At 40.0% G+C, this 27,167-nt stretch overlaps 1 protein-coding gene across 1 annotated transcript in view; it reads right to left on the bottom strand.

The window, feature by feature from the left end:
- Kcnh8 (potassium voltage-gated channel subfamily H member 8) overlaps positions 1-27,167 on the bottom strand; it is a 582,230-nt gene that overhangs the window by 223,063 nt on the left and 332,000 nt on the right. The window contains exon 2 of the mRNA XM_032900823.1: positions 24,704-24,937. Within this exon, the coding sequence (XP_032756714.1) occupies positions 24,704-24,937 (234 nt within the window). The remainder of the gene's footprint in view (positions 1-24,703; positions 24,938-27,167) is intronic.

Raw genomic sequence — 27,167 nt, 5'->3', positions numbered from 1 at the left:
TCATCGTGGTGGTTTGAATATGCTTAGACTTGAGAAGTGCTACTCTTAGGCAGTGTGGCCTTTTAGAGGAAGTGTCTCTGAGTAGGTAAGCTGTGAGGGCTTCCAGTGCTCAAGCGCTAACAGTGCGGAGGAGTCAGTCTTTTTTCCTGGCTACTTTTGGATCAAGATGTAGAACTCTCAGCTTCTTCTCTATCACCACGTCTGTCTGCATGCTGCCATGCTTCCTGCTATGAGGATAATCGGCTGAACCTCTGAAAGTATAAGCCAGCCCCAAATAAATGTCTGCTTTTATAAGAGTTACCTTGGTTATGATGTTTCTTTATAGCAATAAAACCCTAAGACAATCACCGAAGCTTTATGCAGTCCTTGTGATGGAAGCTAAATAAGGATGATCTAATAGTGAGGTACTGACCCACAGACCAGGAAAAAGAGTAGCCCAAAGCAGTGCATCGAGTCCCAAGGAGAGTGTTGTGAGAGTTTGGCATACTAGGGAAACAAAGGTCTTTCTAGTAGAAAAGGCAGCTCCAAGAGGAAAATGGAAGCTCTTTAACTATCTATTTTACTCAGAGCTGTTATGGTGGATCTGTAAGCCTGTGTAGTCACAAAGGCCCCATTGTCAGAAGGAGCCATGCTCTGCTTGATCTTCTCTTATGTATAAAACATTTAGTAATTCATGAACAAAGTGGTCTACACTTAAATTGTGCAGTGGGCCATGCAGATTATGTGTTTTCATGTTAACACATGCTTAGACATCTCTCCTTTAGTTACTCATCGGACATCTATGGTGATGGCAACATACCTCAGTTTCTGAGGAAATAAGCTGAGGTACAAATGAGAGTTGCTTAGCTGGCAGTGAATAACTGAATGACTGAGAGCTGAGATTCCACCCTGAACTATCTTGGCTCTAGGTGTCCATTTGCTGTGTAGACTGTTACTGAGCTACTATGCAGACTGTACATGGTAAATATGGCAGGAAGACCCTTGCCATTGCTTGAGCCTTCAAGTTAAACATAATTCCTTCTTACTACAGAGACAGAATCTTTAAACCAGTGAGGATCTCTGTTTCCAGGAATTTCTTTAGCCCTGACAATTCTTGCATACTGTTAGACTGTACAACTCCTTCTGGGTGATGGAGTAATGAATGGCCACAGCTCCAAGACTGAAAACCAGATAGCCAAGACCTGGATCGTAACCCTTCACTTAAGTTCTGGGAGAACCATACTATGAAATGGAGTGCTAGTAGTATTAGCTTCAGAATATGGAGGAAAGGTTAGAGAACCTGGCCACATTGAACACTTTTGATCATCTTTTATGAAGCCCTCTGTGCTAACCTAGGAAGTACTAAGGCTGACTCTGAAGATGAAAACTATGCCAGGAGAGTAAACCCTCACGGTTACAGCTAAGTCTCAGCTGCAGTTGCCAAGGTCAGCGTTTCCTAGGGAATGCTCTTTAGCCTCATCTACTTACGTATCTTGTGTTGTGATCATCTCCAGGTGAGCACAGAACACGTCAGTGACTGGAATGATGTGAGACTCCCTGCTCATTGTCCAAACACTACAGCCTTAGACAGAGCCATAGAGGAAAAAAAAGGCTTTATCCAAGGGGTTTGTTCAGATGTCTAAGTGCACCTAGAAGGTCACCTAATTTAAAAGTACGGAGGTTGAAAGACTAGAAACTGGAAGAGAATTTACAAGGCCTGTCTCCTCACAAGTGTAAGTTTAAAGCTCTGAGGAAAAAGGAAGCTTGGAAGATATGATTCAAGAAATATCACAAAATCGCAGCACACACACAAAACTTACACAATAGATTAAAAAAAGAAATAAAGAACAAGTAACTGGCTGCTTCTGCTTGGGAAAGAAGCAGCAAAGGGTGGGACAAGCTTTTATAGGTTTCTTGGGGCAGAATTCTACACGGTAGAGATTTCCAGGGTAGGGAGGTAGAGAGTGGAGGATTTCAAGACCTGACCTTGGTGTGAGCTCAGGGATTGGTGGGATTTCAAACCCCAGAACTGAGTTTGAATTTATTACCATAAATATCCCCCAACCCTTTTGTTTATCAGTGATAAAAAGCCAGAACTCTAGAATGAAGGTAACATTAAACTACTTCCTTAGAGAGAGGCTGTAAATCAGTTTGAATAAAGTGAGACCAAAAAAATCTGGTGCAGGTAGGATAAAATTTAACCTAGGAATGATAATACTGTGAATGGTAAAATAAAATTTCTTGTGTGAGAGGAATCAACGCCATGAAGGGGCTCAGCTCTAGCTGCCTCATCTGTCTGGTTATTCCTCTTGAAGATAATGGAATTGGCTGCTTTGAATAGCTGCGGGTAATGCCTGTGGCCATGGAAAAATGAGAGGTCTTTAGCGGGGCCATTATTTGGTCTGAGTTAGTTATTGATTTCTCTCTTTGTTGTTAGTAGTCCACACTCCCTCCAGATGGCTGCATGGGACAGGAGAATATAGAAGGCATATTCAGAGTCTGTATAAAGATTTAGGACTTCTCCCTTTGCTAATTGAAAAGCATGGGTAAGAGCCATGTTGGTTTGTGGTTTGGCTGGAAGGTCTGTGCTTCAGCTATAACAATGTCTAAAACAATAGTGTACCACCTACTCATTGTACTCCTTCATGTAGATAGAAGGTGCCAGTTATGTGCTAAGTGTAGGCTCCCTGTGTACATATATAGAATAATGTAATGACTCTTTTTTTACACTTTGTAAATGCTTTAATATGACTGTAGAAAATACAGAGTAAATTCTATGTTTTTGCCTTTTGGACCTATTTGATTGCCAAATATAGTCAGTCACTGCACTTCTCCCAAAATTTATAAGATAGGCTTTTCAGGCTTGTATGGGTATCTTTATTGTGTGTGTGTGTGTGTGTGTGTGTGTGTGTGTGTGTGTGTGTGTGTGTGTGTACACACCAATGCCCTTGACTTGGAGTTACAGGTGACCATAGCTCACCTGTTTGGGTTCTGGGAACCAAGGTCAGCTCCTTTGCAAAACCAGCAAACATTCTTAAACACTGAGTCATCTCTCCAACCCCCAAGGTAATATTTCTTTGGAAAAGGTTTAAACTATTTGTTACTTAAAATATATGTTTCAAAATTGCAATAGTTAAGTAATTATGTGTGAATGCAAGAGTAAGATTGGGAATATTTTGAGATTGTTTGGGGAAGAATATTTGAAATGTTTAGAGGTGGGCATGGCTGGAAAATAAGTTTGGTGTCCTATATTGATGATACCCAAAGAGAAAGAATGAGCAAGTGGGTAATGTTTGGAGACCCTTTTATGCTAGAAAGATGGGAGAGCTGGTTGGGAGAGAAAAAACTAAGAGGTGACTTGAAGATTAACTTCTCCGATTCACATACAAGAAGTTCAGCTGGGAACAGATAGTGCAGATACCTTTTCATCCTTCAATAGTATGGTCCATTTCTTTTGATAAGTGTGAAATGGGAGGCAAAAAAAAATTTCCCAATTGGCAGTCCATATACCACCCGGGCCTGAAGGGAATCGGTCAACAGTTTTCTGCACCCAAATCCTGTGGGAGGGAGAGCTAAACCTTCAGAGGATCAGACACCCCTGGGAAGCCAGGAGACTACACTCTGCCCACATTTCTGACTCCAGAGAGAAACAGCTAACACCATCTGGGACCCCGGTGCACCAGGGCTCAGGGAAAAGGTGGCACAGACCCTCCTGGTTGCTGCCCTCACCAAGAACTCAAAAGCAGCCCCCCACGAGCAACTTGAGCCTCGGGACCACAGGTAAGAACAACTTTTCTGCTCCAAGCGACCTGCCTGGTCAACTCAGGACACAGGCCCACAGAAACAGCTGAAGACCAGGAGACAGGAAAGGCTACACGCCCGAAAGCAGAACACTCTGTTCCCATAACAGGCCTAAAGAAAACAGGAAAACAGTTCTACAGCACTCCTGAAACACAGGCCTATAGGACAGTCTAGCCACTGTCAGAAATAGCAGAACAAAGTAACACCAGAGATAATCTGATAGCGAGAAGCAAGCGCAGGATTGGTGGGATTGCAGACTGGTACAACCATTCTGGAAATCAGTCTGGAGGGTCCTCAGATAATTGGACATTGAACTACCTGAGGACCCAGCTATACCTCTCTTGGGCATATACCCACAAGATGCCCCAACATATAAAAAAGACACATGCTCCACTATGTTCATCAGCAGCCTTATTTATAATAGCCAGAAGCTGCAAAGAACCCAGATGCCCTTCAACAGAGGAATGGATACAGAAAATGTGGTACATCTACACAATGGAATACTACTCAGCTATCAAAAACAATGACTTTATGAAATTCATAGGCAAATGTATAGAACTGAAAATATCATCCTGAGTGAGATAACCCAATCACAGAAAAACACACATGGTATGTACTCATTGATAAGTGGCTATTAGCCCAAATGCTTGAATTACCCTAGATGCACAGAACACATGAAACTCAAGAGGGATAACCAAAATGCGAATGCTTCACTTCTTCTTTAAAAGGGGAACAAGAAAAACCTTGGCAGGGAATAGGGAGGCAAAGTTTAAACAGAGGCAGAAGGAACACCCATTCAGAGCCTGCCCCACATGTGGCCCATACATATACAGCCACCCAATTAGATAAGATGGATGAAGCAAAGAAGTGCAGACCGACAGGAACTGGATGTAGATCTCTCCTGAGAGACACAGCCAGAATACAGCAAATACATAGGCGAATGCCAACAGCAAACCACTGAACTGAAAACAGGACACCCGTTGAAGGAATCAGAGAAAGAACTGGAAGAGCTTGAAGGGGCTCAAGACCTCATATGAACAACAATGCCAACCAACTAGAGCTTCCAGGGACTAAGCCACTACCTAAAAAGACTATACATGGACTGACCCTGGACTCTGACCTCATAGGTAGCAATGAATATCCTAGTAAGATCACCAGTGGAAGGGAAGCCCTTGGTCCCTAAGACTGAACCCCCAGTGAACGTGATTGTTGGGGGGAGGCGGCAATGGGGGAGGATGGGGAGGAGGCCCATATAGAAGGGAGGGGAGAGGTCAGGGGATGTTGGCTGAAATCGGAAAGGGAATAATAATCGAAATGTAAATAAGAAATACTCAATTAATAAAGATAAAAAACTTAAACAATTAAAAAAATAAAAGCAATAAGGAAAACTTTTAAAAAATGAGAATTTGTTTACATTATATACATATCTATTAGTATAAGTGTCAAAATGTAAGCTAACTGTATGTTTAATTAAAAATTTTTGTAAATTATTTTAAAAAGTGTTGTAAATACACAAATGCAACTATGTTAATCTCTACGATTTTAGTCTATGTGTTTTCAGGGGGTGACCAACTTTTCTGTTCTTTACCCGAGAAGAGAAATTACTTTAATGCTCGTCTTCCTCCGTTGCCTGTAGGTTTTATGTAGGATGGCGGCATGTGGAGTTTTCCTATCTATTTTTCATGACTATTAGTTTCCATCTTCTGGTCATGTCTATTGATATTTATGCAGGCATGCTGGTAAGACTTTATTGGTAAAGCTTCTAACATACACATACATGTATGTTATAAAAAAGAAAGCCCGAATCCGAAAGAGCAAGGAGCGGTACATGGGAGGGATGAAGGCAGGAATGGAAAGAATAAATGATGCAATTATAATTTCTAAAAATAAAACAAATAATTTTATGAAATATAAAAAAAATTTCCCAGTTGGTGATATAGGAACCTGAGGCCATATCCCTCCTTCTCTGTGACATAGAGTGAAAAGAGACAAGTCAAATCTAGATGATACAGTGCCAGGGCCATAAGATCCTGTCGAGACTTACAAAAAAGCTAAGTAATGAGTTTAAGGAAGGGGCTCACTAAAGGGACCAAGGGCCACTCCATATAGGGAATGAGCAAGAAGGGAGAAAGAAGAGCTCCAAGAGCTCAGGAACACAGCCATTCCTGGGAAGGATAGAGTATCATCCTTGGTAATGGGGGCTGAGAGTAATTGAATTGTGTGTTTTATATCAAGAGTAATGGCCTTGTGAGCACTAGCTAATCCCAGATAAGTAATGTGAGGTATGGACAGCTAGTCATTATACCTCTGCTTATAGGGTGAAACCCTATATCCACAGACAGACATAAAGTTTAGTGGACAGAAGTGTCATCCTGGCTAATTTGCAAGGATGGACTTCAGAAGAGAAGATGGTCTATGTGTTGTTTAAGACTGGATTAGGAAGAGACAAAGGGAAGAGAAGTCAGAGGCTAGAACCTGTCCAAATAGGTGTGGGCTGTCCTGAAATCGCTAGGGTAGGAAGATGCAAGTGAGTTAGGAAGAAAATTGAGTATATTGGCCAGTCCAAGTAAAGGAAAATATGTTGTGTTGCTGGGGATCTAGAGGACTGGAAAAGGCCGCATCCAGAAAAACTTGTTCCCTGAGGGGATGTTATCAGGGTATGTGTATTCCAGCCTGATCATAGCCTGGTCCCAGACTCACCTGCATTCCTTAGGAAGAAAGTCATGGAAACATCACTGAAAGTTAAGGAAAAACTGAGGAGAAAGACTTCTGAATGTCATGGGAAATGAAGTTGTAAAATTGGGTAATGTATTGAAATTCTTTAATAAAGGTGGAAGAATTAGCAGTGTAGGACCACGATACATTTCTTCTTGAGAATGCTCACTGACATGTACCCTGATGAAGCAGTCCATCCTAGCAACCTCCCGCAAGAAGAGAACAATGGCCAATTGAGGCCAGGGATTGGGAGGAAAGGTGACTCCCACTACATAGCAGGAATAGCAGGACTAAAGGCTGTTAGGTGGTAGAAAGTGGGTATCCAAAAGTTGATTTTGGTAACCTATTGCTGAAGAAGGAGATCAGGAGACCAAAGAGAACAGAGAGCAGAAGGCTGGATAGTGAGATGAGGCCATAAGGCGGAATATCCTTAGCATGATCAGAAATACTGGAGGGATCATGGGATTTGGGCTTTAGAGCTAGAAGGAATTATTTTTTTCCCCTTGATTGTTTTGTACTGTGTGGTCGGCTTAAATATAGATGGGAATGAACTCACATGGTAAAATGCATCCTGTTATAGTTTAACAAAGATGGCGGTCAGCTATGTGGCTACCTCTATATGAGTATAGCACTTAAGATGACTACAAGCCATATATTTTCATTATGACTACCTATGTATTAATTTTTAACTATCAACCCTGATTTTTTTTTCTTTTTACATTGGATATTTTTATTTACATTTCAAATGTTATCCCCTTTCCTGATTTCCCATCCATTAGCTCCCATCCCCCTCCCCCATCTTCTAGGAGGATGTTTTCCCTCCCCAACTACCCATTCCTTCTTTCCTCAGGTCCCTGATATTTCTTTATGCTGGGAGGTCCAGCTTTGGTAGAACCAAGGGCTTCTCCTCCCATTGGTGCCCCAAAAGGCCATCCTCTGCTTACATTTGAAGTCATAGGTCTGTCCATGTGTAGCTTTTTGAGAGTGCTTTAGTCCCCTTGGAGCTCTGATTGGTTAGTATTGCTGTTTTATGGGGTGGCAAGCCTGTTCGGCTCCGTCAATCCTTTCTCTAACTCCTCCAATGGTGACTCTGTTCTCACTTCAATGGTTTGCTGCTAGCATTTGCCTCTTTATTTGTCATACGCTGGCTGAGCCTCTCAGAAGACATCTCTAATCAGGCTCCTGTCAGTATTCATTGCTTGATTTCATCAATAGTTTTTGGGTTTGGTGACATGTATATATGTGCTGGATCAAGTGATCATAAGTATATGGGTCCATTTCTGGGTCTTAAATTCTATTCCATTCATCTACCTGCCTGTCTCTGTACCAATACCATACAGTTTTTTTTGTTTTGTTTTTTTTTTTGTTATTTTTTTTTTATCACTATTGCTCTACAATACAGCTTGAGGTCAAGGATGGTGATTCTCCCAGAAGTTCTTTTATTGTTGAGGATAGTCTTTGATATCCTGTGATTTTTGTTATTCCAAATGAATTTGCAAATTGCTCTTTCTAACTCTATGAAGAATTGAGTTGGAATATTTATGGGGATTGCATTGAATACGTAGACTGCTTTGGACAAAATGGCCATTTTTACTATATTAATCCTACCAATCCATGAACGTGGGAGGTCTTTCCATCTTCTGAGATCTTCTTCAATTTCTTGCTTCAGAGACTTGTCATACAGATATTTCACTTGTTTGGTTAGAGTCAAACAGAGGTATTTCATGTTATTTGTGACTATTGTGAAAGGTGTCATTTCCCTCACTTCTTTCTCAGCCTGTTTATCCTTTGAGGAAAGGAAGGCTACAAATTTGTTTGAGTTAATTTTATACTCATCCACTTTGCTGAAGTTGTTTATCAGGCTTAGTACTTCTGTGGTGGAACTTTTGGAGTCACTTAAGTATACTGTCATATCCTCTGCAAATAGTGATATTTTGACTTCTTCCCTCCCAATTTCCTTTGACCTCTCTTCATGGTTTGATTGCTCTGGACAGGAATTTGAGTACTATATTGAATAAGTAGGGAGAGAGTGGGCAGCCTTGTCTGATTTTAGTGGAATTGCTTCAAGTTTCTCTCCATTTAGTTTGATGTTGCTTACTGCTTTGCTACATATTATGTTTACTATGTTTAGCTATGGGCCTTGAATTCCTGCTCTTTCCAAGACTTTTAACATGAAGCAGTGTTGAATTTTGTCAAATGCTTTCTCAGCATCTAATGAGATGATCATGTTTTTTTTTTTTATTTTGAGTTTGTTTATATAGTGGATTATGTTGGTGGATTTCCATATATTGAACCATGCTTGCATTACTGGGATGAAGCCTACTTGATCATAATGGATGATCTTTTTGATGTGTTCTTGGATTTGCTTTGCAAGAATTTTATTGAGTATTTTTGCATCTATATTCATAAGGGAAATTGGTCTGAAGTTCTCTTTCTTTGTTGTGTCTTTGTGTAGTTTAGGGATAAACGTGATTTTGGCATCATAGAAAGAATTGGGTAGTTTTCCTTCTGTTTCTATTTTGTGGAATAGTTTGGACAGTATTGGGATGAGGTTTTCTATGAAGCTCTGATAGAATTCTCGACTAATCCCATATGGTCTTGGGCTTTTTTGGTTGGGAGACTTTTAATAACTGCTTCTATTACTTTAAAATTTCTAGGACTAGTAAGATAATTTATCTGTTCCTGATTTAACTTTGGTACCTGGTATCTGTCTAGAAAATTGTCCATTTCCTTCAGATTTTCCAATTTTGTTGAATAGAGGCTTTTGTAGTAGGATCTGATTCTTTTTAATTTCCTCAGATTCTGTTATTCCCCCCCATTTCATTTCTGTTTTTGTTAATTTGGATACTCTCACTGTGCTTTCTGGTTAGTCTGGCTAAGGTTTTTTCTATCTTGTGGATTTTCTCAAAGGACCAGCTCCTGGTTTTGTTGATTCTTTGTATAGTTCCTTTTGTTTCTACTTGGTTGATTTCAGCCCTCAGTTTGATTATTTCCTGCCATCTACTCCTCTTGGGTGTATTTGCTTCCTTTTGTTCTAGAGCTTTTGGGTGTGCTGTCAAGCTGCTAGTGTATGTTCTCAGCGGTTTCTTTTTGGAGGCGCTCAGATATGAGTTTTCCTCTTAGCACTGCTTTCATTGAGTCCCATAGGTTTGAGTATGTTGTGCCGTCATTTGCATTAAATTCTAAAAGTCTTTAATTTCCTTCTTTCTTTCTTTGTTTTTTTTTGAGCAAGTTATCAATGAGTAGAGTTTTGTTCAAATTCCATGTGAATGTGGACTTTCTGTCGTTTTTGCGGTTATTGAAGACCAGTCTTAGTCTGCTGTGATTTGATTGGATGCATGGGGTTATTTCTGTCTCCTTGTATCTGTTGAAGCATGTTTTGTGACTGATTATATGTTCAATTTTAGAGAAGGTACTATGAGGTACTGAGAAGAAGGTATATTCTTTTGTTTTAGGATGAAATGTTCTATAAATATTTGTTAAATCCATTTGGTTCATAACTCCTGTTAGTTTGTCCATGTCTCTGCTTAGTTTCTGTTTCCATGATCTCTCCATTGATAAGAGTGCAGTGCTGAAGTCTCCCACTAATACTTTGTGAGATGCGATGTGTGCTTTGGGCTTTAGTATGGTTACTTTTATAAATGTAGGTTCCCTTGCACTTGAAGCACATATATTCAGGATTGAGAGTTCATCTTGGCAGATTTATCTTTTTATGAATCTGAAATGTCCTTCCTTATGTTTTTTTGATAATTTTTGGTTGAAAGGTGATTTTATTCGATATTAGAATGGATATTCCAGCTTGTCTCTTTAGACCATTTGCTTGCAAAATTGTTTTCCACCCTCTTACTCTGAGGTAGTATCTGTCCTTGTTACTGAGGTGTGTTTTCTGTATGCAGCAAAATCCTGGGTCCTTTTTATGTTTCCAGTCTGTAAATCTATGTCTTTTTCTTGGGAAATTGAGTCCATTGATCTTAAGAGATATTAAGGAATAATAATTGTTCCCTGTTATTTTTGTTTTTAGAGGTAGAATTGTATTCGTGTGGCTCTCTTCTTTTGTGTTTGTTGCAAGAAGATTACTTTCTTGCTTTTTCTAGGGTGTAGTCTCCCTCTTGTATTGTTTTTTTTTTTTTAATCTCTTATCCTGTAAGAGCTGGATTTGTGGAAAGGTATTGTGTAAATTTGGTTTTGTCATGGAATATCTTGGTTTCTCCATCTATAGTAATTAAGAGTTTTGCTGGATATAGTAGCCTGGGCTGGCATTTGTGTTCTCTTAAGGTCTGTATGTCATCTTCCCAGGATCTGCTGGCATTCATAGTCATTGGTAATATGTGTGGTGTAATTCTGATATGTCTGACTTTATATGTTACTTAACCTTTTTCTCTTATTGTTTTTAATATTCTTTGTTTTGTGCATTTCATGTTTGGAATATCATGTGAAAGAGGAATTTCTTTTCTGGTCCAATCTATTTGGAGTTCTGTATGTTTCTTGTATGTTTATGGGCATCTCTTTCTTTAGGTTAGGGAAGTTTTCTTCTATAATTTTATTGAAGATAATTACTCTTCCTTAAGGTTGTGAATCTTTGTTCTCTTCTATACATATTATCTTTAAATTCGATCTTCTCATTGTGTCCTGGATTTCCTGGATGTTTTGGGTTTGACACTTTTTGCATTTTACATTTTCTTTGACAGTTGTTTCAATGTTTTTCTATGGTGTCTTCTGCCTGGAAATTCTTTCTTCTATCTCTTGTATTCTGGTTGTGATGCTTGTGTCTATGACTCCTGATCTCTTTTCTAAGTTTTCTATCTCCAGGATTGTCTCCCTTTGCAATTTCTTTATTGTCTCTATTTATACTTTTAGATCCTGGATGGTTTTGTTCAATTCCTTCTACTGTTTGGTTATGTTTTCCTGTAATTCTTTAAGGGACTTTTGTGTTTCCTCTTTAAGACTTTCTACTTATTTACCTGTGTTCTTCAGTATACCTTTAAGGGAGATATTTATGTCCTTCTTCAAGTCCTTTATATCATCATGAGAGGTAATTTTAAATCCAAATCTTGCTTTTCAGTGTGTTTGGATATCCAGTATTTGTTTTGATGGAAGAACTGGGCTCTGATGATGCCAAGTAGTCTTGGTTTCTGTTGCTTAGGTTCCCGCACTTGCCTCTGGCCATCAGATTGTCTCTGGTGTTAGCTGTTCTAGCTGTCTCTGACAGTGACTTGACTCTCCAGTAATCCTGTGTGTCATCTTTCATGGAAATTGTCTTTCTCCAAGTGGGATCTGGGTACAGAGAGCTGTGGGCTCAGGTCAGTTCTGGGCACAGGCAGAAACTGGAAGTGTCCTGTCCCAAACTACTTCTGTGTTTGTGTCTCCTGAGGGCTCCAGGCGGGTCGCTTGGAGCAGAAGAGTTGGTCTTACCTCCGTTCTCAAGTGTGTTAGTGCTCCTGGTGACTGGCTTTCAGTTCTGGGAGCAGTCAGAGACTGGAATGAACCTGTACCTGACTGCTCCTAGGTTCCTGTGTCCAGAGGGCACTAGGCTGGTTCCTCTTGGGCCAGGAATATGAGCAGAAGTGGTGGTCTCAGCTGAGCTCTAAGGACTGTCCCCACTTCTGAGAGTCCAGCTCTCTTCCTAATGGGATTTGGGTACAGAGAGCTGTGGGCCTGGTACAGCAGAAACTGGAAGCTCAATCCTGATTTTAAGTTTTATTTGTTCTTTTTCTTAAATTTATTATTCATTTTATTTTTTTACATTTTAAATGTTATCCCTTTTCCTTGTTTCTCCTCCAAATACCTCCACCCCTTCCACTCCTCTGTGTGCTTTTTAGTATTAAATTATGCATTTGTTACAGTTTTACAGATTTTTAACCATACACAATATATTTTCTTACAAATTTAATATCTTGAAAGTTTACACAAGTCTTACAAATCCTGAAATAAGAATCTTCTTATCTTAGCAAAAGTTTTAAAGGGTTAAACAGAAACAAAAATGAGCGTGAAATAAGAAGAAATAATCCACTCTTGGAATAGTCTGTCATTTTTTCCTACTTTGCCCTTCTTTCTCTGTCACATAGTCAGGATGCTCACCTACTACGGGACAGAGATTTTGTAAGTAAGCTTGGAGCTATAGAAGGGAGAGCCATACCAAACTCCAGAGCCAGCTTTGACTTGAAGTGGGATAGTATAAAATGACACTGTAATGCCACTCATACCTAAAAGCCATCCAAATCCTGTAAAACTGAATCCAGTAAGCTGAAAACAAAAAAGGCTTGCAGATTGGAAATTTTTGAGCCCTGGCTATAGTCAGATGACAGTACAGGAAGGAGCTGAGAGAGGCACCAGCCAACTAGGAGTGTGTACACTGTGTGTATGTTGCATCTAGACTACTTTGCTTTCTCCCCATCTTGCTAGGTCATTGCACAGCAGGTCCCATTTTGCAACAAGCTTACAGATTCATGAAGCCATCAACTGTACTTAAAAGATCAGTGTGTTGGGACCATACAAAAACAAACAGGATGTGGAGTGAAAGAAGCAAAAACTCAAATATAGGAAATGAGAAATCTCTTTCCATTTCCTGATTGCTCACAGTATTTGTAAAAGTCCCCAATAGTATTAGGATGTAGGGTACCATTAGACAGCCCTTTGGATTGATTATCTAAGGCAAATTGAGGCCAAATTTGATTGCAGAAGCAAACAAGTTTATGGCTCTTCCAGTTGGGTGCAAGCTGTAGAGGCTGGAGGCTTTCTAAGAGGAATCCCAAAGGGGAATGAAATGATATAGAAATTGCTGCTCTCATCAATGAGAAAGTGGACAAGGAGGAAAATGTCACTGTAGTGTCTAATCAAGGGCATCTCTAGGACTCAGAGAAGACTGGAGGAAGATACAAGTTATTCATTAGATTATCAACACACTCAACTGGGTTTCAGGGCTTAGCCCACCTATGCATGAGGAGACATTTGACACCTGGTTTCATGGAGGCCAGAAGATGAGGACAAGAATCTAGCTCTAGGAGGTGGATGCAGGGGTCTCATACATGAGAACAACTCAGTAATACGGTTGCAAAATCAAGAAGGGCCTAGAAGAATTGTGGAAATTGTTGAAGCCAGAAATCAAAGAAGAATATGGGCAACTCCAGAGAGAGGGTGGGAGGAGAGATTAGAGAAAGAGTACAATAGCCCATTTGGGACTAAGAAAACTGTAGGATTGCAGCTTCAAAGGTTGGGAGACTTGGTCATGTGATCAGGGCCAGCTGTAGCCTTCAGTACTGTGGCTTGGGTAGTGGTGCCCATTAGGGGAACTACTTACCGATAGCAAAGGTGGATGGGAAAGGTGAGTCTGTTACATGTGAACTGGAGATGAAAGCATAGGGTTCCAGTCCAGTTCAGACCCTGAGTGAGAGCACAACTACCAGGAGAGCCTGTCTAGTCATAAAGCTAATGAAAGTGTTACAGCTCTGAGGAGAAAATTATCTGGCAGTTGGAAGCCAAGGAATCCAACAAAGGCACACAGCACAGTAAACTTCACACTAGAGATTTATTGGCAGAAACAGTGTAGGAGTTTTTTGGTTGTTTCATTATTCCTCTGGAAGAGAAGACAGGATACAAGCTTTCCTGGTTGCCGACTGAAGGATAGGCTGATTTGGGAGAAATGTTTTGTCTTTTCATTTTTAGAAAAGGTGATTAGACTCTGGACACCTTCCAGAGTTATATGGATCATATATGACAAAGAGAGATCCCCGAGAAAACTGGATTCAAGACACTCAAACAAAAAAGATATCTAGATGATACTAAAATTTTGTTTTGAGACTTATATATTATATAATATACAGCTTTGGTGAGATCACCAGACATGATGAACTGACCTGCTGAAACTCCTTGATCTCATGGACTTTCAGTGGGATCCAGTTAGGACACAGACATCAGAGACTGTAAATCATTTGTGTGGCCTTCTTAAGGCCAATCAATTCCCCCATTTTCCCTATCCTTCCTCTTCCTTCAAGGATATCTCAATGCCCATATTTAGCAGGAAAAATTTATGAAGAGTCATCCTCATGGTTTCTTGGACTTGGGCGTCTGGATGTGGTTATTCTAAGTTGATGTTCTGGGAATTTAGAGATGATCATAATCTGAACAGGGAGAAAAAAGCTAGAATTGATTGTGAAGCCATAATCTCACGTGGTAGCAATCTTTAAGTTATAATTTCTTCATTGGTACAAAATTTGCTTTGGTACAGAATCAAGGTTTTCATTAGTATAAATTTGTTCTATTGATACAAAAATTTTAAAAATACACAGTTTAAACCCAGCCTTTCTATAAATGTCATTATGAACTGATCTGAAATGATTGAGTCTATGACTTTAGGGTCAGATAGCAAATTCTTGGCTCTGAGTTAATTACTAGGGTGTTTACAAGATGTTTTATTTAGAAATAGCTTGTATACTATCTGAAAACTATCCTTTTAAATATATTCTCTCAATGCTAAATAGCCTGGGCTGGCTATGAGACTATAATTAGTCTTCAATCCTGTCAGAAATCCAGGAATAGATTTATAAGCCTTTTTAAAGTTAGGATAGGTAACAGAGTGTTCTACTAAATTGACAAAAATAATGGACTGGGTGGTAGGTGTATCTTGTACTTTATAAAATACAAAATGATAGTTATACTCAGTTTATATTTGAAAGGAAATGATTGGGTTTGCTTGTTTGTTTGTTTGTTTGTTTTTATTGGACAGAAAAGGTGAGATGTGGCAGAATTCCCCTAATGGATAAAGATTTCAAGGAAACAATCACTGGATGAGTAGGCAGGACTTCAAGTCAGAGACAGGAAGAGGGGAGGCAGGAGAAAGATACTTGCTTTTGGATGGTAGAAAGATGGAGACAAAACGTAGGTAGTGGAGGCCCCCGGTTAAGGTGGTGGATCCACGGGGCTACACTACCAGAGGATTTATAACTTAGAATATCTTACAAATTAGGATGGTAGTTGCTGTGCCAAGCAACTGTGTCACCTATTGATTCTAGACCAAGTTTGTATGGTGTTTTCCTTCATGCATTGACTCAATTGAGTTCCAGGAAAAGGTACAGTAGTAGAACATGGCTTTGGGAGACGTGCACCCCAGGTAGTCATGGGAATTTGGAAGCACGGGGCTGACGTGGCAGCACCGGGACATGAGAAATTTGTGAGCTGAATGAAAAGAGAGATTTTGGAGCTCTGAGTTAGAGAGTTTGCTGGGCTGAGAACAGGCTGGCCTGTCTGCTGGTTCCCTGCCGGTGGTAGCATGGTACTTTTTAAAAAAATATGTATTTCCCAAAACACACAGTAGGGTAGATGCCTTTGCTTGTGCAAGAAGCAGCGGGGAATGCAGTTGGAGGCAGGCTTATATATGGTTTCTTGGGAGGGGGGATGTTTTCTAATGTGGGATTTGCAGAGATTTCAAGTCCTGGGCTTGCGGAAAGCTCAGGTTTGCTGTGATTTCAAGTTCAGAGTTGGTGGATTGTAAGCCCTGGAATTGAGGTGTGGCTCTTTACTCTACAAGTCCCACATATATGTGGCCTTATACATGTGTGTGCCTGCTGAACGTTGTCATCCTGGATCAAACCTTTTGAGGTTTCCTATAGTTCTGAAATTAACCTCTGGAATATAAAAGACATAAGAAAGAATATGAAAACACTAACTCTTTATCAAGACTGAAAAGGTACACTGAATATCATTTCAAAAATTTTAGCTAGTCCGGTATGATGGTACAGTCTCATAATCCCAGTACTTTGGTTGTCAAAGCAAAGTTAGAAGCTGTAGGGTTGATAATAGAGCAATGCCCAATGAGTATCAAAAACAAAAACTTACGAGGTAAGAAGCTTAACCCAAAGCATAGAGAACATTATGTCTGCACTTGAGGGGGCTGATTTGCAGGACCCAGAACTACTTTACTCAAAGGCATTTCACATAGCTAATCTGAAAACCTAGTTGTCAAATGGATAGATCCTGGCTAACATACCAACCGAGAGTGGGGGCCACAAATACATAATAAAAGTGGCAAACTCACACCTTTTTTCTTAAACTTTGACTGGAAATGAAGGAATAAAGACTGAACAGGCATTTTTTTCCCATAAGGAGGACCTCTCTGATTCTGCAGATGGACCTATCCAACAAGTTCAAGGGCTGATCATGATTACTCATAAGATGTAGGCTTATAATCCCTCTCTTTGTTCAAACCGTAAACATTAAATTAGGAGATGAGGTCACCTCAAAGACCTATATTCAAGGAAAGATTGTATTGGAGGCTCCCAATTCCCCCTCTGCTCTTTGTGTGTGATTTCTTTCCACTAATAACTGTTTTTTCGTTATTGTCTGCAGATTCTCCCTGCTCCTTTTTATTATGTGTGAGAGTTTTCCATTTTTTAACTCTTTAACTGGCAGAGAAAATAAATGTGACCAAGACCCCTATAAAGTAACACCTCTCCCAACTCCACACAGGAAAAGCAACTGCCCAAGCCAGCCCAAAGTGCTGACTCACAAAATTTCAAGATGGGATAATAGGTATTCTAAGCAACCAAGCTGCAAATGGCGTATTATAAAGCGGTGGGTTCTGAGGGCATTGTATAGACATCCTTTTCCCATAATCAGTCTGAGAGCTGTAACCCTTTCACAGAAAATAGCTTTCAAAGTCTCTTTCTTCACAGTTTTTTAAGGGGTGGGGCAAAGCAGCCAAACTCCTTGGAGACCAGCACAAACACTTTTAAATTTCAACAGAAATCTCTGCACAGTATAGTCTTCTTGGTTGTAGCCTTGTATGCATGTAAGCACATTGTCCTCAGGTTGCCCTGAATGCACGTAAACACATTGTCTTAAGGTTGCCATGAATGCTCTGATTGGTGATGCCGAAAGCCCATCTAGACAAATAACCTTGTTCTAGTGATTGTCACAATCAGACTGTCCTTTCCTTTGTTCTGGTTCTGGCAGGCAAACCATCTTTTCTTGCTCAAGAGAGATCTTTCCTCATGAGGTTCTTAGAATACGCTATCCTTTGCTTTCTGTCTTGGGAATAGATTCTTAATCTATTCTAGAAGGAGATTCCCAGGTGGCTTGATTTATTAGTCTCTAAATGTAGTATTCTAACATAACTAAAAATTATGACCATGCTGTTGTTGTAAAATATAAAAATAAAAAGTACGGTTGTCTTTTACCCTGCTAGGCCCACGCCATGGTGTCCCAGGTATCTGCTAGATATCTTGGCAGAAACACATCCCAGCCACACTTTCTTACTCTCAAACCACCACATAAAAGAACACACAACACCCAATCCTTGACCCAATTGGTAAGATATAATTGCCCACTTAAACATACAAAGCCCGGTACCATCCATCCCTTGAGAACATTAATAACAACCTGTAAATACACAGAGCAGAATCTTAACGTCACCTGCCATCTTGTCCTGTTACGGCTTCTCCTCTCTTTCCTCTGCCCTGTCTCCTGCTCTCTCCCCTGGTCTCCTCCTCTTCCTTCAAACTTCTCTCCCGCCCATCCTTCCTTCTCCTCCAACGACAGGCCTCCTTCTATCCTGTACCTGCCTCACCTGTGACATCATCCTACACCATGCTAGGAACTCTTACAGTCACATCAGTTACACTGTAGAAACTGTGCTTGCCCACAAACCATGCATTCTTATGGTTCATATAATAATCAGATGAACACAGTACACTTTGCTCGAAACTTTGACTCTTATACAGCAGTAGATACGAACCCAATCTCAATAGTCAAACTAGAAATACATATGATGCACATTTAAAGTGTTAACTTTGAGAATAATTTGACATTCTGAAAGCCCATTTTTTTCCTACTTGCCTATATTGAACTCCAAATTTAAAATACCTACAGGGTGTAAAAAGAATTCTAGAATTCTGTCACATCTTCATTTTGAATAACTGGGCATAAAACTCACTCAACAGTCTTATGCATAAGCTTAGTGTCAGAAGGAAGGAAAGTGATAAAATAAAGAGAAGAGAGCTGTGCATTGACAACTTCAAGACATTGATAAAGAAGTTAAAGAAGGCCCAAACCAATGCAAATACATCCCACATGTACAACTGGAAAATCAACAGTGTTGAGGTGTCTACTTTTTGAAATGCAATATCTACATCATAATGACATTCTCTAAAGCCAGTCCTTAAAAACTATAAAGGAAACAAAAGAGATAAAACTGATAAGCTCATTATGAGGAACAAATCCCAATCATGTTGGAATTTTGGGATATCACTCCACCTGGTTTAATGCTATATCTTTAAGCCATAGCATACAAAGCAGTATGATGCTGTCATGAAAAGAGACACAAAGTAGGTTGGAAGAAAATGCAGAGACTGGATATAAAGCCAAATATGTAGCTGACTAATTTTCAACAAGGTCATAAGACAGAAAAAGGCCTGAATGACAATCTGCTCAATACATGAAGACAAGGAACCTGGAATTCTATATGCAAAAACATGAAGTTGATTGTTATATTACAAAAGTTTACTCATAGAAAAAAATCAACTCCAATAACTAAAAGACCTGGTATAACAGATGTAAGATTTTAAAACCATAAATTTTACAATAATGTACACAAAAATCTATCCCTCAATATTATAGGTTAAAGCAAAGTAAACACGAGGCAAAAAAGGAACCATGGAGAAAGAAAGCAGACACCCTCCCAGCTAAAAAAGTTGTTTGAAAGCCATACATCAGGTAAGGGCTTAGTATCCAAGATCTACAGCCAACTCCTATAACCCAAGATCAAGAAGATCTATAATCTGACTTAAAAATGGGAGATGAACTTGAATGTATAGTGCTCTACCTGTGTCCATATAGTCAATAGTTACTGAAGGAATTATAAATAAAAATTACATGCCAAGCAACCAGAGCTTCCAGGGACTAAGCCACTACCTAAAAGACTATACATGGACTGACCCTGGACTCTGACCTCATAGGTAGCAATGAATATCCTAGTAAGAGCACCAGTGGAAGGGGAAGCCCTGGGTCCTGCTAAGACTGAACCCCCAGTGAACTAGACTGTGGGGAGAGGGAAGCAAGGGGAGGGTTGGGAGGGGAACACCCATAAGGAAGGGGAGGGAGAGGGGATGTTGCCCGGAAACCGGAAAGGGAATAACACTCGAAATGTATATAAGAAATACTCAAGTTAATAAAAAAAATTACCATAAATTATAAATCAAAATCACCTCCTCTCTTATACATGTTAGGCTTGTTGCGGGGACGTGTGCACTGTGGGTGTGAGTGAAGCCATTGTGGAAAGTAGACAGCAGTTCCTAAGAAGTTGGAACTCCATCTGAGCCAGATGACCAACAGTTGCCCTTCTGGGAAGGCACACAAATAAAGTGACTTGCACACAAGTATATTTACCAACACCTGCATATTCCCAGCAGCATGATTCTCAACAGTCCATGTAATTAGTACTAATATCCGTCCATGAAAAATGCACAATGAAATTTGAGTGTATACAGACGTGGGACTATACCTTCCAATGTGAGCTGAAATTAACCCGTTGTTCTTGTGTTGGTCATGTCTGGTGTTTTATCATGGCAGCATTCAAAGAAACAATGTAACTATTGCCAGAGTTAACAACTGAGGTGTAGGTCAAAGATAAAAAGCAGGATCAAAGTATAAAATAAGAAAGGATGTGATATGCTTTCAATCCTAGCTGAAGCAAGGGAATTATGAGTTTGAACTCAGCCTAGGTTATACAGTGAAGCTCACTCTCAAAAAGGAGGAGAGGGTGGGAAGAGAGGGAAAAGAGTAGGGGAGGAAAGGGAGGAAGAGAGAGGATAGGGTAAAGGGAAGACAAGGAAGTAGAGGAAGAGAAGGGGGAAAGGAAAAGGGAGAATAAGCAAACTATCTCGACAATAAAGCTTGCCTGTCTATGCATGCTACTTTCAGAATACATGCATATGTGTTTTATGAACAGCAGGAAAAAAAGGATTTCATTCACAGTAACATAGCTGAAGTCGGACCAACTGGAGCAGATGTGCTAAGCAGAAGGATGACTGGGCCAACACATGGGAGAATGCAGGCACCACTTCCAGATGCAGAAGCCATCCAGGTGGGCATGTTTAGTCAGTAGCACATACTGGATAGAAGTCGGTGGATGTTCTGAAACAGTGACACTCTGAACCCAGGGAAGTTGAGTCTTGACTCTTACAGGGCAGTGTGTACTTTTTGGAAATTCAGTGAGAAGCTACCTCTTTGTGCATTCAGTTGATTAGAAACCAACATTTGGCTGCTGGAAGGTCTGTTAGGCTATTTGAATATCACTGAAGACACTGAAATATCAAAAATTTGTTGATCACCTTGGCAAGAGCCATCATCTCCAATTTATCACAGAAATTTAAGAGCAAGGACTCTGGAGTAAGAGTGCTTCTGTGTGATATTCTTTCATTTACTAATTTATAATCTTGAATGTTTGAATTAACTCCTAATCTAATGTGAGTTTAACTGATTATTTAGGTTTATACTCTTGCCTCAAAAAAAAAAGGATATACTCAAGTCCATTTCCCTATACCTATTAGATAAACATACATGGGTATTAAGTCTTTAGAAAGATAAGTTAAAGTAAATTTTCAAACAGGACCTAATACAAAGTGAGTAGGGTCTTTATAAAAATAAAAGCTTTGGTCCAGTGAAATGGGTCAGTGTTGGGCCTTTCTACCAGAGTAAGAGGTTTAGGTCCCACATGGTAGAAGGAGAGAATGAACTTGAGCGAGTTGTCCTGGGACATGCCCCTGTGTGCCATGACTCATGTGCATACATATGGTAAATGAAAAAGTAAATAAATAAGTGAAATAAATATAAAACTGAATTTACAAGAGAGAATGGGGGTAGCTACTCAAACTAGGTAAGTCCTATGCAAGGATGAGGGAAGAGATAAGGGTAGTGCTTCCCCAAGCTACCCAATGCAAAGATTGCCAAAGAGCCACCAAAGCAGGTAGAGATGGAAAACAGACTTCCTCACAGTCCTTGGAAGGAGCCAAGGCTTTAGACATCTGGTCCTTGGATGTGTAGGATCAAGAATGATGAAGCAATGAACCGGTCCTCCTTAAGACCCAGTTTCCAATACTTGATGGAATAGGGTCCTGAACACAGTGATATAGAAGAAAGCAGACTGATAAGTTACAAAGCACAATTTTAATTTCTTTCTTAAACCTTTGTCCTCTGACACATTTCTATTTTCTGGTTACCATGTTTTCCTTTCTCCAAGGGAAGGCAAGGAATATTATTAGGTCCATGGAAAGCAGCTTCTTTAGAGAAAAAAAATATTTTTATGAACATGAAGAGCTAGGATTGGCTGCTTCAGTCAAAATGACATTCTGTAATGTAGAGAAAACACTAATCACTGCCATTAGAGTTAACAAAGAAGCTAGAATGAGGCAAATATCTCGGTGGCACCCACCTACTCAGCTGTCTTTGGGTTAAAGAATTCTGAGGAAGAGCCAGAGAGGGTTGCAGGTCAGACAGCAGTTTGCAGAGACCGAAGACAGAAGCGCCCTTTCTCTTTGTAGTGGGACTCAAAAGAACTAGAAAGCACACTTTGTTCTAAGGTGGAGGAAACACCTTCTGTGGTTTGAAAATGTGATAGCGTGAAGGATTGAAGGAGTTTGTTTACTCATATTCCTCATTATTTATGAGGAGCATACAAAAGTCGATTATTTTCACACTGGGACAGAAGAAGATGCAAGAGAATAAACACTGCTTTGACCAGTGTCCTCATGAAGGAGGAAGAAAAACGCTGCACAAAATTTGTGGAGCCTACAAGACAGAGGTCATTTGGGGAGCACCAGCAGTCACAAAACTTAGTTATACATGCCCAGTGGGTTGTCTGATCAGTCATGAGTCAATGGGCCAACAGCTGCTAGGAAGGAGGCATTTTAACAGCTTATTTAAGAGAGCATGCTCCTTGATGAAGAAGAGAAGGAAGACCCTTATGTCAAATGCAAACCTAGCTTCATGTATCCATCCTGTGAATCAACTTTTATTCCTTTGCACAGACACTCATTAAGGAACTATCAAGTGACAAATGTTCCTCAAGACTCCAGGCTTTAAGGTCTGGAGATGGGACAGTCTCCAATGCACCTACTTCCAGAGTCCTAGCTGTACTAAGAGATAAATGTTCACATAAAAGTCTCTGATGCAGGATGAGTTGCACGGTGTGGATGGCAATCCCAATTACCTATAAGTAGATCAATTAGTTGCCCAGAATGTCAGACAATCCCCTGGGAAGATTGCTTAGAGAAAACTGGCGCCATGAATCATTTCCATTCACGTGTGTCCAGGGCTATAGGCATACCTAAGAAAATGGGTTTAGGAAATTCTAGACACTTTAGATAGTGCGCCTACCATGTGTTTCCTACTTTAAACCTACACCACCTCCAAAGCCTCCACCATTTGCTCTTCCCCTGCATTTTCTCCTTGGCTCAAGTCTTTCTCAATAAGAGCACACTGGAAATTCTGAATCATAAAAACAAAGACTCTAAATGACTTGGAGTGACCTACACTAGGCATCATCCGGAGGAAGGATGAGTCTGTAGTCAGTGGGTGTTTTGCACAAAGGATGTCTTTTCCCCTTTGTTCCACATGACAGCAGCTTTATCAGTCCTCTGCCAGTCCACAGCCTCAGTGACTTCCCCATGTTCTTTTATCTCAGGCTTCTTTTCACTCACTGTGGTATAATTACACAGAGCTAGAAGAACCCTTTCATTTGATCATATTTGCTATGTAGGCCTCCTCTATTGTCACTGAAAATAAAAGCCACAATGGGCTGAACCATGGTTCTAGTGCCCAAAGAACTGGGCCATCTTGTTCTAGAGCAGAGCTCACCAACGGTCACTAACACTATGTGTTCAACAGCCATGTGATCAGGGAGTGCCCTCCAAGGACAAGTGTCTTCCAAAAGTGGATGCATTTTCTGTTTGGTTTTTGTCCCTGACATTGACTTCAGTACCCTCAATACTGAGCACTGGAGGTTTACGGTTCTCCTGATGTCAACGGTTCATGGGAGAGCCTCCTAGAAGAAAAGAAACTGCTGATAGTTGTCACCATTGACAAGTTTTGAGTAAAAGAGTCCTCACATGGTCCTTCGACACTATGTCAACATCCCTGTTGCCTCTTCTCACTGCTTATAAGAACAGGAGTCATATTAGATTAGATCCTCACTTTATGGCCTCATTAAATCTTAATTGCCTCTTTAATGCCTTAAAACGCAATCCCATTAGGGGTTATGGCTTCACTACATGATTTCTTGTCAAGACAATTCTGTTCATAAGAGAAAATAGAGGGAAGATGATTTTATTTTAAGGAATTTTCCCAAGAATTTATGTAAGTTTGTCCTTTCTGTGGGCCATTGTCCCAAATTTTACTTGCATATGTGTCCTACAGCAAAGAAGGCTAGAAATGCATTATCTCGCACTCTACCCACATACTCAGAATACTAATGGGCTTGTGTTAGTAAGATGAAATTGTAACTTCTTCTAATTTTCCACTTAGCATTCTTCCCATGTGCAACCATTGAGATTCCTTGGAACTGCGGGGCCCGTGAGCTAGCAACATCCACACCCACATGGGATGTTAGCACCACAGTTCCGTGTCCAGCTACAGGTTCCCTTTCATTGAGAAGAGACTCATACAACTGAAACCAGCGGAAGTCAGTTGCCTGCTTTCCCCACAGGTAGTTTTGAGTCTTACAAACTCGCTCTACTCTGTCTTTAAAATTTCTGACAGTGGCAAGAAAGGCTCTATGTGGACAGAACAGGATTGTAAAAATCCATATGCTGATATTTCTTAAGTTAACTTCCTTTTCTGATAGGAAACCCTGAGAATTCTGCTTTAAGAGAGTTAAATTTGTCATGCAGGTCTTAAGAGTATGAAATTTGGAAACTATGTCTAGAGAAAAGCTATTTATTAGAAACTATTAGGCACATGTACACTTTAAAATGACGTCGATATAGTCCCAGTAGATTTTGTTTTAGCAAGTTAATTCAGCACAGAGACTGACATAGGATAGTTTTAATTCTAGTATAATGTCCCATGTTACTTGTGCTGTCAGTGATGGCAACATGTCCATCATCCATGACCTCTGAGAAACTTCTCCCAAACATTGTACTTATAGGAAAGGCTGTCCACATGGAGTGAACATAAAGCAGATCCTGTACTCCTCAGTAGGTGCCAAAGCAAGGGAACTCACCATTCTTCTTGTAGAACATAATTTCTCCTTTGAACTCTACCTTCTCCTCCAGGGACTTTTCGATCTGAAGCATCAGCTGCTCGTTGGTCTCCACCCCAAACAGAAACTTGCAGCTGCAGCTCTTCTGCATGACTTCAGTTCGTGCAAAGCCAGCCAGCTCACAGAAGCCGTCTGAACAGTAGACTATGGGGAAACCTTTAGCCACTTGGGCATTGGCCAGGATGAAGTTGCTATCTGGAGAAAACAGAGAAAAGACATTGAGCCACTTAAATCTCTTCTTTCAGACACAATTTCAGTAATGTTACGGGGGTGGGGGCAACCTCTCAAAGGATAAGGGGACGGGATTAATGGAGGGACTCTCTGGGGAAGGCTGGAAGGAGGACAGTATTTAGGATGTTAATTAATTAATTAATTAATTAAAAAGACAATCTCAGGCATGTGTTTAGCTCATAGTGCTTAATATCTATGTTTTCCTCCAGTTCCTTGTAAAATAGTGCCAGACCTGGGCAGACAGTGGGAGCATTGGCGTGTGACCTTGGTTCAGGTGTTCATCAGCCTGTCCTAAGCCAAGCAGCCTCTTTGTGGTAGTAGGAATGATACCTCTGAGAATGGCTCCTGCTACGAGTTGCCCGAGCAAGTTGACTTCTGATTGCCCCTGATCTCAAAAGCAGATCGTGAGGCATAAATTTAGGAGTGAGTCATGTCTTGGGGAGGTGATGCAAAGTTGTGGCAAGAGGAACTTTTAGCGACGAACTTTGAAGCATGGACCACATGTGTCATGACAAGGCATCTCTTCTCTAATGCTCGATCGACAGTTAGAACAAAGTACAAACTATTATAAAATCATTCATTTATCCACACAAGAAACGGAGGTTGAATATTGACCATAAGTATTTGAAGTGGAAGCTTTAAACATAATAAAATTGAAAATGAAATGAATTATAAATAAGATGTTTAATGAAAAAATAAGATTTGTTATAAAATCCTATTACATGGAACTATTGTATAAAATACAAATATTTACAACAAATGTGAAATGTCCCTATATACAAACATACATACTAACACACATATAAACACAGACATAGTGATGTTAATGTAGCATCTGGGATCTGTGCTTGTGCAAAGAGAGAGTAACATTGGGCAACAGCAGGATACAACTGTATTTTACCATATACTGTACTGTGTACCACTGGTTTTCTAGAAAATCATTCATATATTATATACTTCGAAATACCATGTTTCAGAGAGGATCGCATAAGGTAATTTTCTATGAGGCCAAGAGAAAAGAGGGTCCATGGCCACTTCTTGATGGCCAGTGAGATAAATGTGGAACATTCAATCTATGGTGTCCCCACCTACTTATAAACAACTTAGGATTGTTTAGAAGAACAGTTCTCTCTGCTTTGCTTCAGTCTGTCATGGTCTGTGATTACCATTCATAGTGACAATATTTATAGCTTGCCTTGACTTCTCTGATTCAACCATTCCCCAGTCATTCTCACTCTCTTAGAGCCAAAGCTGGATAATAATACCTGAAGACTTTGAATCACATGCTCTTTGGAAGTCATGGGAATGAATTGGATTATTATAGACTGAGAGTTTTTTCACATGTCACAGTAACATGTGTTGACTATGAAATACTGGACATTGTGCAAGGTGTGATTGCATTCATTGGATGTGATCTTGTCTTTAGGGTGGCATGCTTCTGGCCACATGGAATTACTAGCTCAGTCTGGAGGAGACAATTTACAGAATCACGGAGCCCAAGTGCTTCACTTTTTATAAGTGTCTTTTCAATAGATATGACACATCGTCACTTGACTTTCTGTAGGACAATGCTGAGAGATAAGGCTCAACTCTACAGTAAATTCCAAAGTGAAGGAAAGTTTGGGAAAAATTGTGAATAAAAATAGCGTATGGTTTTGTCTTAAGGTGCTGTGATTTAATTATAAAAGCACATAGATACAAACAGTAATAGAATGTCAAGTCCTGAGTCATTGATATGCAGTTAATAATTACCACTGGGGTTGAGAATGTAAATATTCCAGGCCTTGAAAACAGTTAGCTTGGAATAGGGGAAAAGAGGGTATGTGAGAAGTCCTAGGATGTTGGAAACAGATGCCTACATATAGAAGTGACAAGGGTTGAACAAGGAAAGGGGAATGGAGATGGAGGAGAGACACCATACTTTTTTCTGAAGCCTAATTTGCTCATTATTAGTATAGCACAGCAGCTCTGTTTCTGGGGGTCTGGCCAAACTTTATCCATCTTTTATTTTCTTATCTTTTAGGGACTTATGGTTGAGGTCCTTCTTGTATATGATCTATACATATACTTTTAGAAGGAAGCCATGAGCCCTTCAACCTGGGACCATTACACTAACACCATGATTATTACTATGACACATTCCTTCTTAATCATCTTAATTTGTGATTCTTGTCTTTACAAATTTTAAAAATTT

The sequence above is a fragment of the Rattus rattus genome, chromosome 4 (genome assembly GCF_011064425.1).
Source record: "Rattus rattus isolate New Zealand chromosome 4, Rrattus_CSIRO_v1, whole genome shotgun sequence".
Lineage (NCBI taxonomy): Eukaryota > Metazoa > Chordata > Mammalia > Rodentia > Muridae > Rattus > Rattus rattus.
This window is presented reverse-complemented; position numbering and strand designations above follow the sequence as displayed.